This window comes from Carassius auratus, chromosome 14, assembly GCF_003368295.1.
Source record: "Carassius auratus strain Wakin chromosome 14, ASM336829v1, whole genome shotgun sequence".
Taxonomy (NCBI): domain Eukaryota; kingdom Metazoa; phylum Chordata; class Actinopteri; order Cypriniformes; family Cyprinidae; genus Carassius; species Carassius auratus.
In genome coordinates, this window is record NC_039256.1 from 19,073,144 (window position 1) to 19,090,238 (window position 17,095).

The 17,095-nt window shown below is 36.6% G+C and overlaps 1 protein-coding gene across 6 annotated transcripts in view; it reads left to right on the forward strand.

Annotated features, from left to right (window-relative positions):
- Positions 1-17,095, forward strand: part of ablim3 (actin binding LIM protein family, member 3) — a 50,930-nt gene that overhangs the window by 28,876 nt on the left and 4,959 nt on the right. Inside the window, exons 5-17 of one of the 6 annotated variants that reach the window (XM_026280438.1) lie at positions 739-865; positions 1,465-1,558; positions 4,531-4,618; positions 6,171-6,229; positions 6,324-6,395; positions 8,220-8,375; positions 9,113-9,142; positions 9,342-9,471; positions 10,671-10,769; positions 11,094-11,144; positions 14,770-14,907; positions 15,925-15,995; positions 16,245-16,398. In XM_026280438.1, the coding sequence (XP_026136223.1) occupies positions 739-865; positions 1,465-1,558; positions 4,531-4,618; positions 6,171-6,229; positions 6,324-6,395; positions 8,220-8,375; positions 9,113-9,142; positions 9,342-9,471; positions 10,671-10,769; positions 11,094-11,144; positions 14,770-14,907; positions 15,925-15,995; positions 16,245-16,398 (1,269 nt within the window). The remainder of the gene's footprint in view (positions 1-738; positions 866-1,464; positions 1,559-4,530; positions 4,619-6,170; positions 6,230-6,323; positions 6,396-8,219; positions 8,376-9,112; positions 9,143-9,341; positions 9,472-10,670; positions 10,770-11,093; positions 11,145-14,769; positions 14,908-15,924; positions 15,996-16,244; positions 16,399-17,095) is intronic. The other 5 variants (XM_026280441.1, XM_026280442.1, XM_026280444.1 and 2 more) reach the window with 5 other exon arrangements.

A 17,095-nucleotide genomic window follows, 5' to 3' on the forward strand; every position in this document is an offset into this window, starting at 1 on the left:
CATGAAAAATGATTTAATATGAAATGCTCAATCCTTCTTTTAGCAATGGCTAACTTTAGCTTTTTATTTCCATCCTGTTAAGTTCCATCCTGTTTGAAATCCTCTTAATAGTCTTGGCATTGTGTTAATAATCAAATTTAAGTGCCTGAGCTTGGCCAGATTAGGTTTTTCTAAGTCAGGCAAACCCTTTTATAGAAATACCTGTTTAAATAACAACAAAATCATATTCAGGTTTTTATTTTTTTTATTTTTTATTACTTATGAGTTACTGCATTGCAAAATAAACCATTTTCTATTTGTCTTAAGCACTTGTAATCACAGCTGCTACAGGGAAACGAAGGAAAGAAGTTGCTGGATTATAAGTGTAAACATCTATCTCTGAGTAAAGACTGACTTTACTGATCATGAAGGTGAACTGAAGAAAGCTGAGCTCTGTTTCACGGTGCAAATACTCTAAACATAGCTGAACATCCTCCAAATGAAAACAAATGATGCACTGACCTTTCTGTGCTCAAAATCCTGTTACAGCCATATATCATATGCTGGCCTACCCTGCCTACACAGCTCAATAAAGCATGTGTTTATTTCTGTTAAACTTAATCTTAATACTGATTTATTGATTTGTATTTTATGTGTTGGTTTTTTTTATAAACCTGTCAAGGCTGACTGGACACAGGAATGACTTTTAAACCTTAAGTCCATTATATAACCTCTTCTCTTCCTTATGGCTCTTTTTAGACTGTGCAGGTTGTAAGGAGGAGATCAAACAGGGTCAATCTCTGCTGGCGCTAGAGAAACAGTGGCACGTCAGCTGCTTCAGGTGTCAGACCTGTGGCCTGGTCTTGACGGGAGAGTACATCAGCAAGTGAGTGAACACTCCTTCTGTTGACCTGCTGGCTTTCTTTCAGCCACACAATGTGTCGCACAAAGCAGCCTCTTTTTTATTTAATAGTCTGTTCATTTAATACAAATTTAATAACAATTTCCCTAATATTTTGCACATTCACTTCCAGTAATAAGCCTTTGTATCCTTTGTATACATGCATATAAAATATGTGGATAAATATACAATTCACAATATACAATATAACCCTCTCTCACTGTATATACACTACCGTTCAAAAGTCATGTGACACTAAAGACTTGGAGTAGACTTGGAGTAGTGGTGCTAAAAAATACAAAATAAGTTGTGAATTTTTTTTTTTGATTTATTGTATTTTATGATCAAATAAATGCAGGCTTGAGAATAAGAGACCCTTAACTTTTGATTGGTAATGTATGTGCATATGAACTTGATTTACTTATAAACAGGTGCTCCTTTTGTGGACTTTTGTGACATTAATAATAAAAATAGAGTCACAGAGGTAATGATTTTCCAGTTTAGTGAAACCTATGTACCTGTATTCTATTTTTAGTTACATGATAAGAATGTGTTTATTCATGTGAGTCTTAATTTGCATGCAGAGACGGCATTCCTTACTGTGAGTCAGACTACCATGCCCAGTTTGGGATAAAGTGTGAAACGTGCGACAGATACATCAGTGGACGTGTGCTGGAGGTGAGTCTACATCCCACCACAGGACCAGTGTCCAATTCTATTCAGTAGAGTACTGAAAGAATCTTGGTTTTCATTTTCAATATTGATAAAAAGAGACTTTCAAAAGCATGAAAAAAATCAGCAACACGTTACTGAAAGCCTTTATTTATAATGCATTATAAAGGTTAATAGAGGGTATAATGCATTATAATTATTCATAGCGTGTGTTCTTATACATAATATCTTGTTGAAAATAACTATAAATGAATTTAAAATAATGCATAGAGTAACAATGAATTGATAAGTGTAAATATGTGCCATATTTACTGTGGTTATAATTATTTATAAGATTGCATAACTTTAAGTTATGTGTTACCAAAAAAATCTTTCTGACCCCAAACTTTTAGTGGTAGTGTAGTGTTATTTATTTTAAAAATGTAATGAAAGTTTCATTCATGTCTACAGACCACCTGTAATACCTTTGTGGACTTCCTGTAGAGAACATTGATCTTGAGCAATTGACTCATTACTTATACACATATACTGTACTTCTATACTTCTTTGTGATGAGTGACTCGTCTTTGATTGCTGTTGACTTTGAATTACCTCAGAACTCTGCTGAATAGACAGCGATTACATTGAGTTATAACCTGAAAAGGACATGAATTGATCCATCAAGCAGGCCAGGCAGGAAGCCTCCGTTATAAAAAGATCAAGGGCTAAGAATTAGGAGATGGATGAACAAGCCCAGACAGACGGGGGAATAAAACCACCATTTGAAGCACTCTTCTCTCAGAAATACACACTCTTTTCTCTCTCACAACGCTTTCACCATTTATGGTTAACAGACAGCAAAAAATACACCTTGGAGAGACTTGTAGAGAATAACACTTTGAGAGAATATACAAGTGAGGACTATCACTGTTATCATTCCTTCTGATATTTATTTTTCTCGGTCTTCCTCCAAAAATATATATTTATTGTATGGTGTATATAATATGTTTTATATTAGTATTAAATGTAGTCTAAGTTTATTAAAGGTGGTTTGAAATGGAGCACTAAAAGTTTAGACCCTTCACCAGTAATGTGTCAGTGGGTTGTTACTGAGGGAATGAGTGATAGAGCTAATGAAGAGCCAGTGGGTTGCCCTGCCTTTAGTTTTCTTCCCCTGTGAGGGGATTGGCCTAATATTCTGGCCCTTGACGATTCATAAGCAAGAATGGAGATTTTGGCAGGCACCCTTTCTTTTGTTGACTTGCTATTTTCTGACACTCCTGAGTAGGTTGTGGAGTCATGGAGTTGGAGGGAGAGACAGAGAACGTGAGAGACTTTAAGTAATGTGACGGTCGCAGGGGAAGTGAAACATGATGAGGTAGTTTACACACAAATAAGAAAGGAGATCATTTGCCAGTCGAGAGTTCCAAAGCTGATAAAGCTTAATGCTAATACACACACATTTTTAAAAACATTGGGTCAGTTTGTGTACTCACACAAATTAACTAATTCCTGTTGCCTTGTTTGCTCTTATCCCAGTCTGAGTGGCTGGTGTGAAGTGCTTCATGTTCCAGTGAGAGCTCAAGTCAGGTTATTTATAGCTAGTGGGACACAGGATGATTTATCTTTATCTGCCTGTTTGATTTGCACTCATTCCCCTTGGGAGACACCTAGTAATACCACATGCCTCTGAGCACTTAGAAACTGACAGCTCGCTGATTCCTGGAACAGTGACAGCATACACTATGTCTCGAGCTCATAAACTGGCCCTGTTTTGCCACCTGCTCTGTGCCTCTTCTCCAGTATGCCCCTTACTTCTCAGGGCTTCCTAATGAGTGTGTGTATTCACGATATTTGTCTATGAATAGCAACTGTCATACTAGTCTAAGAACTTACATTTTCGATACATAATGGTCAGTTAATTTGTTTAGCGTTGTTTTTCTGATGTAAATAGTTTTATATGAAGCCACAGAAGAATCAGTGGTTGTTTCTTTGTTTCAATTCACTGACAAAGACAGTCACTTTTTTTCACAGTTTTGTTCCTGAATAAATAAGTGATTTGACTAAGTAGTTTGAGTGACCAATTCAATCACTCATTCATAAAATTAGTCACATTTTTGTTGTTAAATTAAGACACATTTTATTCCTTAATGAATCGGTTTTGTATGAATCAGTTTAGTAAGTGATTCAATGGTTGAATGACCTTTGTTCACCTTATTTACAAAGACTATAAAACGTGTTGCCGGATTTAAATCAGTTGACTACATTATAAAATAATTGAAGAATTTATTCATCAACACATTTTGTTTAGTTCCAGAATTTGTATTTTTGAGCAAATCAGAACTGAGTGAATGATTCCAATGACTCTCTTAAAAAGAAAGTTACTTGTCGCCATCTACTGGTGCAACAATGTAAATACAAACTGAAAAATGCTATTACTGTTGTACTGTCATAGCAGCACTGTTGGAATGCTGCCTGACTACATTGAAGGACATGTATTAACTATTGTATAATTTTAATTATAATACATGAATACATTTTTACACCATTCACTTGGGTGACATCTCTATCCCATCTCTACCCTTCTCCACTGGAACTCTTAACAAACTGTGAAAATGTTTTTAAAAGAGTTTGTTCTATCCAGTTCCATCAACAAGCTCATATTTTTTTAACTGGCCCAGGGGAACAGTTCTCTCAATTACTGATTCTTGGCACTGAAGGAACTGCTTAAGCTGTAATGTGCGTACGGTGAGCAAGAGAGTCATTAAATGTCTGTAGAGCTCAAATGAGTCTTGAGCAGTATTAAAACGGCAATAAAGAAGGAATGCTCTGTTGCTTAGTATGGAGGACACTGTTGAGACAAGTGTATGTTGACTGTGTTTATTGCACTCATGATAATGGGTTTAACAGGTGGAGCATTAATGTGCTGTACATGTTATTTTAGAAACTTTTAGAGCTACCTACAACATTTCTATTTGTCCCTATCTTTCTCTGTCCAGGCTGGAGGGAAGCACTACCACCCCACTTGTGCTCGCTGTGCCCGGTGTCAGATGATGTTTACAGAAGGAGAAGAGATGTATCTCACAGGTGAGGAGAGGTTGAAGAGGCCAACAGCCGGCACTTTCCATGAATAGGGTGCAAAACAGCCCTGAATCTCTTCCAAATAAGGAAGTGATTTTGGTTTTCTTTCACAACAAATGGTCGGTGAAAGTTGCTTAACTTTCAGAAAATGCTGATTGTCAACATCAGGTGGTCAAAATACTTAATATTATAGAGGAGTTTTATTTTCTGTTCATTTTCTATGAGCTTTGTAATTACCACTCTAACCACTCTACTCTAATAAAATTCTCAAATTCCATTTAATTTAATCATGTGTATGTGTCATTCACGGTCATTCAAGGTCAAAAGTTCATCCTTGTGACATAGCAGATGAGCACTTTGCTAATAAAAGAGCTCTTTTACAATATTCCGTGACAATCTCTCAACATTAGCTTCATTTCCAGAACATCATGAACAATATGCAAGATTCATGTCGGAGATAAAGGCTGTAGTGAGAAGACTTTAATAAAGAAACTCCCCAAGGAGTCACAGAGGCTCATCTTGATCCATCTTAATGCCCCATTCAGTAGATTTCCTCTGTGAAACTGTGTGATCGCTCATATGACTTCCAGTGCCAGCGGCTGGTGGACATTAGAATGCACCGCAGGTCTTTTTCTGTGTTTGTCTGTTCTGTTTCACATTCAGTGCTGAGATGTGTAAGTGAGTTACAGGCTAGCGAACACGCCTCGAGGTAAATGCATTTAAAAGTCAGCAGAGCCGGCCGTCAGCACATTACTATCATGCAAAAAAGAAAGAGGTACGTTGGGAATGAGAAAGGGAGAGAATGAGCTAGCCAGAGACAGAGCATCGGATTAAAAAACCCATCAGTCTGAAATTGAAAATACTACAGTTGAATGAATGCACTCTGGCCTTTCTTCTCATAGAGTGATTGCGTTAAATGTATTTGCATTAGCTTGAGTTATCCATCTGCTTCCAAATCTCAAACTCACCACCAAGGTCAGGAGGAATGTGATTGGCTAAACTGAATAAAATGTACAATAAAAATCTCAGTGCAAGTCCATTTGGTCCATTTCAGTTTATAATATACATCAGATTATGAAATATATATGAAAAAGAAATATGATCTAAATTTAGTATCAATTTTCAATCTTACCAATCAAAAGTTTGGGTTCAGTAAGATCTTTTAATGTTTTTGGACAAAGTCTCTTATTCTTACGAAGTCTGCATTTTCTTTTTATCAGAAAATACAGTGAAACTAATATTTTGAATTATGTTGAAACCATTGTCCTGTTTAAGATGTTTGTGGAAACTGATGATTTTTTCAGGATTCTTTGATTAACAGAATGTTTTTTTTTATTTTTATTTTTTATTTTTTACCATGTTAAGGCCACTTTTGCTCAATTTAATGTGTCCTTGCTAAATAAAAGTATTTCTTTAAAACAATAAAAAAAAAAATCCATGTGGCTTAATCTTACAGTCCTTTCTTCTCATGTCTTAAATCATGTCATTTTAAGGTGTCTTGAATGAACATGTTTTGTATCTAACATTCTCCTCCTCTTTGTTTTGCTGTGTTTCTCAGGTTCAGAGGTGTGGCATCCTGTGTGCAAACAAGCATCTCGAGCAGAGAGGAAACTGAGAGTAAATGTCTTTTTTTAACAGTTACATGAATTTCAAAATGCTTTCAGATCTCACTCTGTAGCTCTTCTGTTTTCTTCCTTTTTTCATTTTACAGCTCAGGCGCACATCCGAAACCTCCATCTCTCCGCCAGGCTCCAGCATTAGTTCACCCAGCAGAGTCATCTGTGTAAGTCCAGCATGAATGAAGACAACAGAGCCGTAAATGATACAAGATCAGAACATTTGATTTTGAAATGATGATCATTTTAGTCATTAATTTGACTTAATGTGTTTGTGTTTATTTTAAGTTAAAGGGACAGTTCACCCAAAAATGAAAATTCAGTCATCTTTTATTCACTGTCACGTTGATCCAAACCTTTCTTTCGTAGAACACAAAAACATAAATTTTACCAAAATTGATTATATAAGTAATGACAGAACATCCATTTTTGAATGAACTGTTATTTTATTGTTACAATGTTTGAATTACATTTCCATTAAAATTTTGGGGTTAAACAGATTAAAAGTGACAGTAAAGACTTATTTTGTTACAAAAAAAAATATTTATTTTATTTATAAAGAATCCCCCCCCCAAAAAAAAGGAAATAGTGATGAGCACAATTTTTAAACTTTGACAATATTATGAAATGTTTCTTGAGCAGCAAATAAGCATATTAGAATGATTTCTGAAGGATCCAGAAGACTGTAATGGCTACTGAAAATTCAGCTTTGCCAACACAGGAATAAATTACATAAAAAAATATATTCAAATTGAAAAGAGTTATTTATATATATATATATATATATATATATATATATATATATATATATATATATATATATATATATATATATATATATATATATATATATATATATATATATATATATAAATATTTTCCACAGTATTACAGTATTTGTAATCAAATAAATCCAGCCTTGATGAGTGTAAGAGGCCTCTTTTAAAGGCATTAAAAATCTTACAGAACCCAAACGCTGCAGTTGTAGTGTAAAGTGCCATGAAGGCACTACAAGGCCTGATACAAGGCCCTTGAAACACAAAAATTACAGGTTTGATTTCCCGAGAATGCATGAACTGATTAAATGTGTAGTTTGAATGCACTGAAGGATGCATTTGTCAAATGCATAAATGTAAGTATTATTGGTCATCCCAAGATTGATTATTGGCTTGTTCATAAGGTGTTTGTGTGCGTTCTGCTGTGGTGCAGTCATTAACATCACATGTGGAAGTAAAGGCCGGCCTGAGTGTGTAACCTTTCTGCTGTGTGTGTGATTGATGTATGCATAACGCAGTGTAAGCATATGTGTTGTCAAGCCCTGCAGGTCCGTACTCTGCCGAAGGTCAAGCATGAGACTCTACATGTGTAAGATTCAAATAGAAGCAAAACATTAAAATACAGTTTGGGGTTTATTTGTAAAGGAAGGTACTAACCTAAAAGTGTTAAAGGGATAGTTCACCCAAATATGAAAGCGTGTCATCATTCACTCACCCTCAAGTCTTTCCAAATCTGTATGACTTTCTTTATCCTGCCGAGGCTTTAGAAAATATCTTCAGTTTTACAAAACAAAGTAAGTCATACAGGTTTGAAATGACATGAGGGTAGGTAAATGATAATAGTTTTCATTTTTGGTTGCACTACCCCTTGAAATAGTATTTGGGTCATGTAGTTTATGCATCCAAAATAAAAACAGGACCTTTAGTTTGCATGTTAACAAAGGACTTTATACTCACTGCAAAAAAAGTCATAAGCAGTTTTTTCAAATCCAACATTTTATAGCATTTATGTGCTGCATTACAGTTTCAATCATGAGCTCAATTGTATTTTAACAGCACTTACTTTAAAGTGTGCCAACTGTTCCGCAGGCTTATTCCCACATTTAATTGTGTTGTTGATGTTGTCGTCACCTCTCATCATTGCTGTTTTTTGCAGGCCTGCTCATTGGGTTTGACGTGTGAGTGTGTGTATCTGTCGTGTGTCCCTCTCCTCAGGCAAAAATGGAGAACGAGATCCTTGATTACAAAGACTTGGCAGCGCTGCCTAAGGTTAAAGCCATTTATGAAGTGCAGAGGCCAGACTTCTGGTCCTATGAGCCCAGTCACAGATACTGCTCCGATGACAGGCTAGAGCGTCTCAGCTATGGGGAGGTATACTGCCCTAGAGACCACTAGAACCACTCTGGGTCTACTTTTAGCATGTCTCCCCCTGTCGCCGGATCTACTGGCCTGGTCCTAGCCGAGCTTAGCTTTGAGTTCCTCATTGTTATGTTGCATCCGTTGGCTGGCTGTATGCTTTTGTTTGCTGAAGCACTATGTTTATGTCTTTCTCCCACTATTGACAGTGAATTTGGTTGAGTCACCTTGCTTTAGTTTGCTTTCGAAAAACTCTCTGAAAAATGCTAGCTAATTATGTGATGTTGCTTAAAGGAATAGTTCACCTAAAAATGAAAAAAAAAATGTACTCACCCTCATATTGTTTCAAAACCGTATGATGATTATTGAACACAAAAGGAGATGTTTATTAGAATGTCAATGCTGCTTTTTTGGTTTTTACATTGAAGGGGACGGTTAATAATTTTGTTTGGTGTAGATAGAAGGAAAATTATAGAGTTTGGAATGACATGATAGTGAATAAGTGACAAGATCTTCAATTTTTGGTGAACTATCTCTTTTTGAATTTATGCTTGCTGAGTAGATAATGTTGAGTTCTATAATTCTGCAGGAGATACAGTACAATGTAGGATGGTCTGAACACAGTGGCTCTTCCAACTCCGTCCCCTTGCTCTTTTCACTTCCCTTGCACATCAGATGTCATGGAGGAAGAGACTGAAGATTTAAATTTGATTTACTGTTGTACTGACTTTCTCCTTTTTTTGTCTCCACAGTCCTTGGGCACGCTCTCCCCTTATTCTCAGGTAAAAATGTTGACTTAAATTCAGTATTGGTCATTTTCAAAATCTATTTGCCGATAAAATCATTTAAAAGCATTTAAAGAAAGTTTTTGTCAGATCCCTTGTTATTGTTAATTTTTTACATTTATACAATTTTCATGAGTAAATAAAATGAGAGATTCTCACAGTCATAGTAATGAATTATAACATTTTATGTGACTAGGACATGTATGACAGTATGGACATAAGGATGAGAAGATCCTCCAGTCCGGGGTACATAGACTCCCCCACCTACAGCAGACAGGGCATGTCTCCCATCATGCCCCGCTCTCCACAGCACTACTACAGATATGGTGAGTCCCTTCTGCTGCGCAGTACAATAACAAAAAATACACTCTCATCCCTGATAAATGGGATGCTGGTGTAACCAGCTTTCAGCTTCATCAGAAGACTATGCAAGTTGATCAGCACGTGTTGCTGATAAACAACATGGATAGTGGACCAGCTCTAACTAGCTTAAACCAGCATACTGGTCTAAGCTGGTCTTTTCAGCAGGAATGGCTTTAGAACTACACTGAATATGCAGTATATTTGGAAAATATACTATATATTTCTTGCTTCTTCTTTATACATTTTATAAAGTGTGGTTTCCAGTTACATAGCAAACATTCAGAAATAAAGGTACAAAAACTTTAATTGGGGCAGTACCCTTGCAAACTGTACATTTTAGGTACTTACATGTACATTTAAGATATCGTTATGCAGCCTTTAGGGGTAAATATGGTAAAAAAGGAGTACCTTTTGAAATAGTACCACCCCAGTGACAGCTTTTGTACCCTTTGTAGAGTGTAGTGACTGATAATGATTTTAAAGTCAACATGAATTGTAAATTTTTTAGAAGTAAATGGTACATTCAGTGACAAGAAGAGAAAGACCAGGATATTATTTTAGTATTATTTGAATACTATTGTAGTATTTATTAATATTTTATATTGTATTTCTATTTAGCTTGATTTCACTTGTAGCTTTTTAGTGCTTTTAGTGCTTATTACATACTATTATTTAAGTTTAGTTTTCATTTGTTTCTGTGTTTTAATTGATTTAAATGAAACCGTTTTTAATAGTTTTAGTTAACATAGTTTTAGTTAACAGTACCCACCATGGGAAAGACAGTGAATATCTATCTGGAAAGTTGTCACCCAAAAAGTCATTAGATTTAATGAATTTAATTTTTTAAATGACGAGGATGTGATGAATTATTTACAGTGAGACCACAATAAGAGATTTCATGTTGAATTTAATCAAAATAAGCTATATAGGCTTTTCATGTGGGATATGTTCTTGCCATTCCACCCACATCCTATGCACCTCTGTCTGGCACAGTATGTCTTTTCTTCTGTTTTGAAATACATACTGTCCCTGCCTGGCTAATCTTGGATCATTGATCTGATGATCGCTGGTGTGATGGTTGAGTTTGTGTAGTTAGGGCACACAGGACGTGTGCACTCATGCTCTGGTTCTGTTACTGTCATTGGCTTGGGGCTTGCTGCAGGCACTGAGAGTGGCAGAAGTTCACCCTATTACAATCAGCTAGACGCCCGGTCCAGCACGCCCACCACAAACCAAGCTCCCAAGCATTTCCATGTGCCAGGTAGGCCAGGCCTCTAAATTCATCTCATTGGCTGCTGTCATCACTTTCATATTCATCCAGCAGTATATATGACTATGTATTAAAGTCTTGCTAATGAATCAAAGTCCCTGTAACTGTTGACTCTGTCTATACTATACATCTATAGTATGGCTGTACTCCATTTTTGTGTTCTCTTCAACTGTTCCACTCTCCCCTACCTTACCCTAAAGGTCCCTGGAATCCCGAAAAGGAAGAACAAAAAAGCTTATCCTGCTCCGTGCTTTCTTCTGCCTGTCACTTACATCTCCTCCATGTTTTATTTCTAATTTCTCCTTTTCTTCTCAGCCACAGGGGAGCCCAATATCTACAGGAAGCCTCCCATCTATAAGAGACATGGTATAGTGTGCTCCGCCTGCCCCGGCCTGTTTTCCCTCACGCTTAGTCTTGAGGCTGTGTGGGCTCATGGGAAAGATGTGTCTGATTAGTGTTAGTGTCCTCCATAGCTGTCCTCCAGCAGACCCTTCAGTCTAAAAGCCTTTAAGAGAAGTAATGAGCAAATGAGGAAGAAGAATGCCTTATATTACAATACAGAGTGCCTCCTGCTTTCCGTTCCTTGCATGACAGAAGAATGTAGAATTGGCACAAACGCATCCTAGCTTCTTAAAAGAGGGTGATGGAAAAAGGATGAGGCTTGCTGAGGCATGATTAAAGCTTGCCATGTCCCCCCACTGCTTTAGATTTACTGGGAAATGGCCGCATTAGATGCCACAGAGAAGCACCACTGAACACCAAGCTAAGATCAACCCTGTTGAGAAACCGCTGTTAGGAAGACAAACCTGTTTAAGCATGAATTGAGCGAGCGTGAAAGCCTAAACATCCTACAGAGGTTCACAGAGTTCAAATGTCAGCCGTATTCTATCTCTAACAGCCGATAACACATCAAATGTTGCATTTTATGTACCTTAGGGACTAGGTAGTCCCTAGAATGCTTCTTTTAGTTATTGGTGATGGATCATAGATAGATTAAATTTATGCATTCAGCAGACGCTTTTATCCAAAATGACTTACAATGCATTCAGGCTATCAATTTTTACTTATCATGTGTTCCCGGGGAATCGAACCCCCAATGCTTGATAAAGCAATGCTCTACCACTTGGGCTAAAGGAACACTAGATGGTAGATAATCAATAGATAGATGGTTGTTTATGTGCATATCTCTTTCTGTTCATTCATTAAATTACAATCTCGTTACTTTTTGTCAAGTACATTGGTTATTATGTCTTCAAAATGTCATGAACTCTAACCCCTATAACTCAACAATATCAATAGTACATCTTTCCCTTAACTGCATGTGTCTGTGTGAATTTATATGTTAATATACTGTGTGTGTGTGTGTATGTATATATGTGTGTGTGTGTGTGTGTGTGTGTGTGTGTGCGTATTACAGGCTTGTGCCATTTTCCGTACAATTAATTATTATTATCCTGATTTTTGATAACAACCAAGTGATAAATATACAATTATACCTGATATATTATAAGGATGTTTATGGGTAATAAAGTGCTCAATATTAAGGATTTCGTCTGGGCTCAACAGTTTAGATTTTTTGCCATGCCAATGTTTTCACCGCACCAAAAGAATGATGTATTTTAATGTACGGAAAAATATTTTATATTTTATGTATATATCAGGGACAAACAAATTAAGTATAATAATGATAATAATCTGGTATTGCAAGTAACACAAGTTTTGTGCAACTAGTAAAGTAACGCATCACTTTTAAATTTACAATTAAATGTTTGAGTTACTTTTTCAAGTAATGCAAGTTACTTTGTATTCCCATTTATTCATTGACACCTTCACTATTGGTGTGAAAGGGCCCTTACAATTGCCAAAAATATAACTTTAGGCTTTTGCTGTTGTTGTTGCATGCCCAGCCCAGAAGACAAAAAGTAACCCAAGAGCAACATAATGCATTACTTTTCATAAAAAAAGTAATGCAATTAGTTACGTTTTATGGAGTAATGCAAAGTAGTATTGCATCAGTTTTAAAACTGGTTTTGTCCAACACTGTTAATTATAATTATAATAAATTAAATGTTTTATTTGTTTTTATTTCTTATAAATGTTTTACTTTATAAGCCCAGATATAATCTTTTTCCACATTGTATTTAGAAGAAATTGTGAAATGAATGAATGTTATGAATGTGCAAAATTGTTTGAATGATAGTTGGTCCAATATTTCAGACATTTTCTGTGCAGTTCTGACCCTTTCTGAGGGATCAAATCTGTGGAATCTAAGCATACTAAATGGTGTTAAATGGAATAGAACATGCTAGACATTTATTGGATTCTGACAGCATCAAATTAGCTAAAAGGTTATTCAAATTAGCTAAAAGACAAGCACACAGGGTTCAGGGGATTATAGAACTTTGTGAATTATGGCTGTTTGAGTTCTTCAAAGCTTCTGGCAAAGATTCTGTGTAGGCCTGCCAATTAGCACGGACAGTACACAACAACAGATTTCTATAGTGCATAAGGGAGATGAATTCTTTTCAGAGTTTTGCACAGAGCTGCACAAATGCTGCAGATTTATTTACTGGACAGTTCAAATACTTGCAGAGTTCATCAAGTTGTGTCTTAGAAAGGTCAGAACCATCTCTGAGAGCCTGTTGGCTCAGTTTACATTTTGTGTAGCCAAGTGCGACTTTTTGTTTATCTTTATGTCACAAGCCTGTAATGAGTACTTTACAAGGAATATTTTGCTACCCATATGGTGGATCTCTATGTGTAAGTGGAAAGTGCTTTTATATTGTTGTAGATGTCTAGCTATGTTTGTGCAAAAGACTTGTACTATTGTAACGCAGATCATTTGCTTCTCTGCCATATGGGTACCAAACTTAAAATCTCACTAAAGACTATGGGATGCAAATATTTCTTCCCTTATTCTCTTTTCCCTGTTTTTTCCCCCTTACCACCTTAAAAACAAAATTCCCTCCACCTCTACTTTCCTCGGTCACCATTCCCTCTGTAAGTATCCTCTCTCCCCGTGCACATCTGTCTGTCTGCGTTTTGGGTTGTGTGTGTGCGATTGATCTCTGGTCCCTCACTTGCATTCCGTCTCTCATCCCTGTGAAGTATTTTCCATTATGGATTATATTATATTAATATTATTGTAATATTCTGTGAGGCCTGTGCTTCCGTATTTGTGTTGAATTTTCTGTGAGTGTTTTATATGGACGGGAGTTCAGTGCTGTTTTTGACTGGTTTTGCTTTAGCAATTTATCAATATCTGTGTCGTTTCTAATAATACAAAGAGTTTTAAAGTGTTTTCTGTGCTTATTCAATATCTCATTTATATGAACACAGATGCTCTATATTGAGTGTTGTGGATTGTGTTAAAGTCAGTTCCCTCTGGGCTGTTAAATGTGAGCATTGTAGCTCCTTTCTTTCTTTCTTTCTTTCTTTCTTTCTGATACCCCCTTAACACCTAGCATTAGCATTAGCTAGGCTGAGTTCACACATAATTGAAAAAGCTTTAGAATTTTTAAAATGGAAAATTAAAAAATGCAAAAGAATGTGTTTGACAGAAGGAAAAAAAATCATGTTATTTTGATATTATCTACTGTTTGCTTTTATTAAACCCTTTGGCTAGTAAAGGATGTTAATATGGATTAGAAGTGAATAAGGCAAGAAACATTTTAAAGTGTCCACGTGAAAATAGACTATAAGAAAATATGAAAATAGAAACAAGAGATTCCAGTTGCATTTCAGTGGAGTAATGCTGTGAATATTGTTAAAATCAGGAGATGAGATCTAGTTTTAGAACCTGATAAAAGTGGGTCATGTTCATGATCACAAAGCATCTACGTTGCACTTACAGCTGGTTTTTGAAGTAGATCATGCGATCACTGGAAATGCATACTAATGTTAGATGTAAAGGGGGCCTGATTGTACCGCTATGTGCTGTTGTATCACAAGCTTTTTCCAAAGATGTGATCCTGACATTCTTTCCCCACAGACAATCACTGCAATCCAGCAACTAAAAGCAAGACCAGTGAGGACATTGTCCAATCTTCCAAGTTCCTATCAGCCTACTCACCTGAACACTACCAGCACTCAGAGTCTGATTACTACCACTACACCAGCTCTCCTAAATGTAAGTGATGAATGTGTTCATAATGCCCTATGCATTCAGCTCACTGGCATCACAGCACTTTCCTGTCCTTAACACCAGCCAGAAAAGTCAGTGTGACTAGAATATATTTAGCATGTCATAAAAATAAAGTATTTGTTACATGTTACTGATAATCAAGCGCAGAGTCTTTAAATATATTTATCCAACAAGAAAGCACTGGAGATCGTAAGAGCAAATGCAACACACAGAACAGGTATGGCGAACTTACACACAACTTACAGACAAGAAACTAAGAAACAAACAGGCACAAGGAAAACCAAAAGAGTAATTTTATTATATTATATTGCAGTTCATTTTCTTATTGAGCAGCCCCTAATACATTGTAGTGATTAAATACTGCATATCTTCATTTGTTTTAAACTGTTTCCACTAAATTATGCTTTATAAATCCCCATTAAAATTAAACTTGTCAAGAACATTTAAACAAACACAACACTATTCATTTACTAAAAGCAGAATAATACAGAAGCTGTCATGAAACATATGAGATATTCTAATATACTTGTGATTAGTGATTAATATTTACCAGGAAAGAAGGCAGTTTTGGATTCTGTTGTGTACCAGAGTTCTTTTATATTTATTTTTGCATACATTACATCATCAATATTCAATTACATCTTCCAGTTGGGAAAAGAGCTGTATTTTATTAGCTGTGTTATATCCCATCAATGTGTTTGACCAAAGGATGACAGGTGGATGCAGTTTCTGAGATCAAAAGTTATCTTACTTCCTTCAGGTTTTTTGGCTCTTTTTCTGATTTGCTGATTAGAATTATGAAAGTTTAACATTTAATAAGAGATTGCATATACAGTATGTATTTCATAGCATATTTTTGCTGCCATTCAATCCCCCATTAATCCAATCCAACATTAGCATCTCTTTTTAGATGCTAATGTTGTTGTTGTTGTTTTTTTCATCAGAATTCATTATTTCCTCTTTCACACACTCGCTTTCTCTCTCATTTTTTTCCCCTCTCAGCTTTACGTGCTCCTAGGAGAAGGTACTCATCAGGTGGAGAAGAGGATGGCTGGGGTCACGGCCTTCAAAGAGTAAATCAATAAAGCACCCTGTCTCTTTATTTTCACAATGCCCTCTAACCAGCCATTAAACTTGTGTCAATTGGATAATGAGATAAAACTCTTCTGGTTTTGATTATCAGCGATCAGTCATCAAGTTAGAGCCCATCTGTCTGCTCAGAGATTCACACTTAACCGTGTTTGAAATCTAGCCAGTAAGCGTCAAGTACTGATCACTCATTATTTCTTTTGTTTCTGTCTTCCCGTTTCTCTGCGTCTCAGATTCAGGGTGGTATCGGTAGGTTGATCCTGAAGGAGGAGATGAAAGCCCGCTCCGGTTCCTATGACAACGACCCCTGGGGCAGCGCGCGGAACTCTCGCAGTGGGAGCAGGGAGATGTTGCACAGCATGGGCCACAACAACACAGTTAACGGCTGTAAGTGCTCCACTGCAGCTGCTGTATGACAGCGGTGTGTTCGGAGGGGGTTGCTGTAGGGTCATCAAAAACAGAGCGTTGCATATCGCATGGTCACTTCATTTGATCCTTTAAAGCCAAACCTACTGTTTGTGTTTGTCTAAGACCACATTTTCCCTTTCCACAATCCCCTCTGGGGAAAATGCATGACGGCAACAGGTGCGGTGGGGTGTTGACTGCATGCATTATGGGAGTTGCTTTGCCTGTGTTAAGTATGGAGTATTCATTGTTCAGTGTATGGAGATGTGGTCAATGAAGATGTGGCACTGAGCCATCTAATTACAGCAGAGGTGCTCTGGAACGCTTTAAAGTCAACGGTGACACAGCCAGCATATGCTGCTGATACAGGACTGTGATGCTGGGAGAGGGAATTCTGAGGGTTTTCAGAAATAGTTCAGACACAGCAAAAAAAGAAGAAAAAAAAAGACCTATTACAACACTACAGCGGTGCAGTGCCATGCACCTGTTCTTGTTCTTCTCTCGCTCTTTTTTTTTCACAAATGCACACACTTCTCTCGGTTGATGTTTTCCTTATATAAACACTCAATGTGACCTTTGTATATCTGACACCCAAATATTTTAGTATATGCATAGTGTATGTATGTAGGCCGATGTGATACGCATCTTGATGTATAGCCTACAGAATATTAAAGATGCA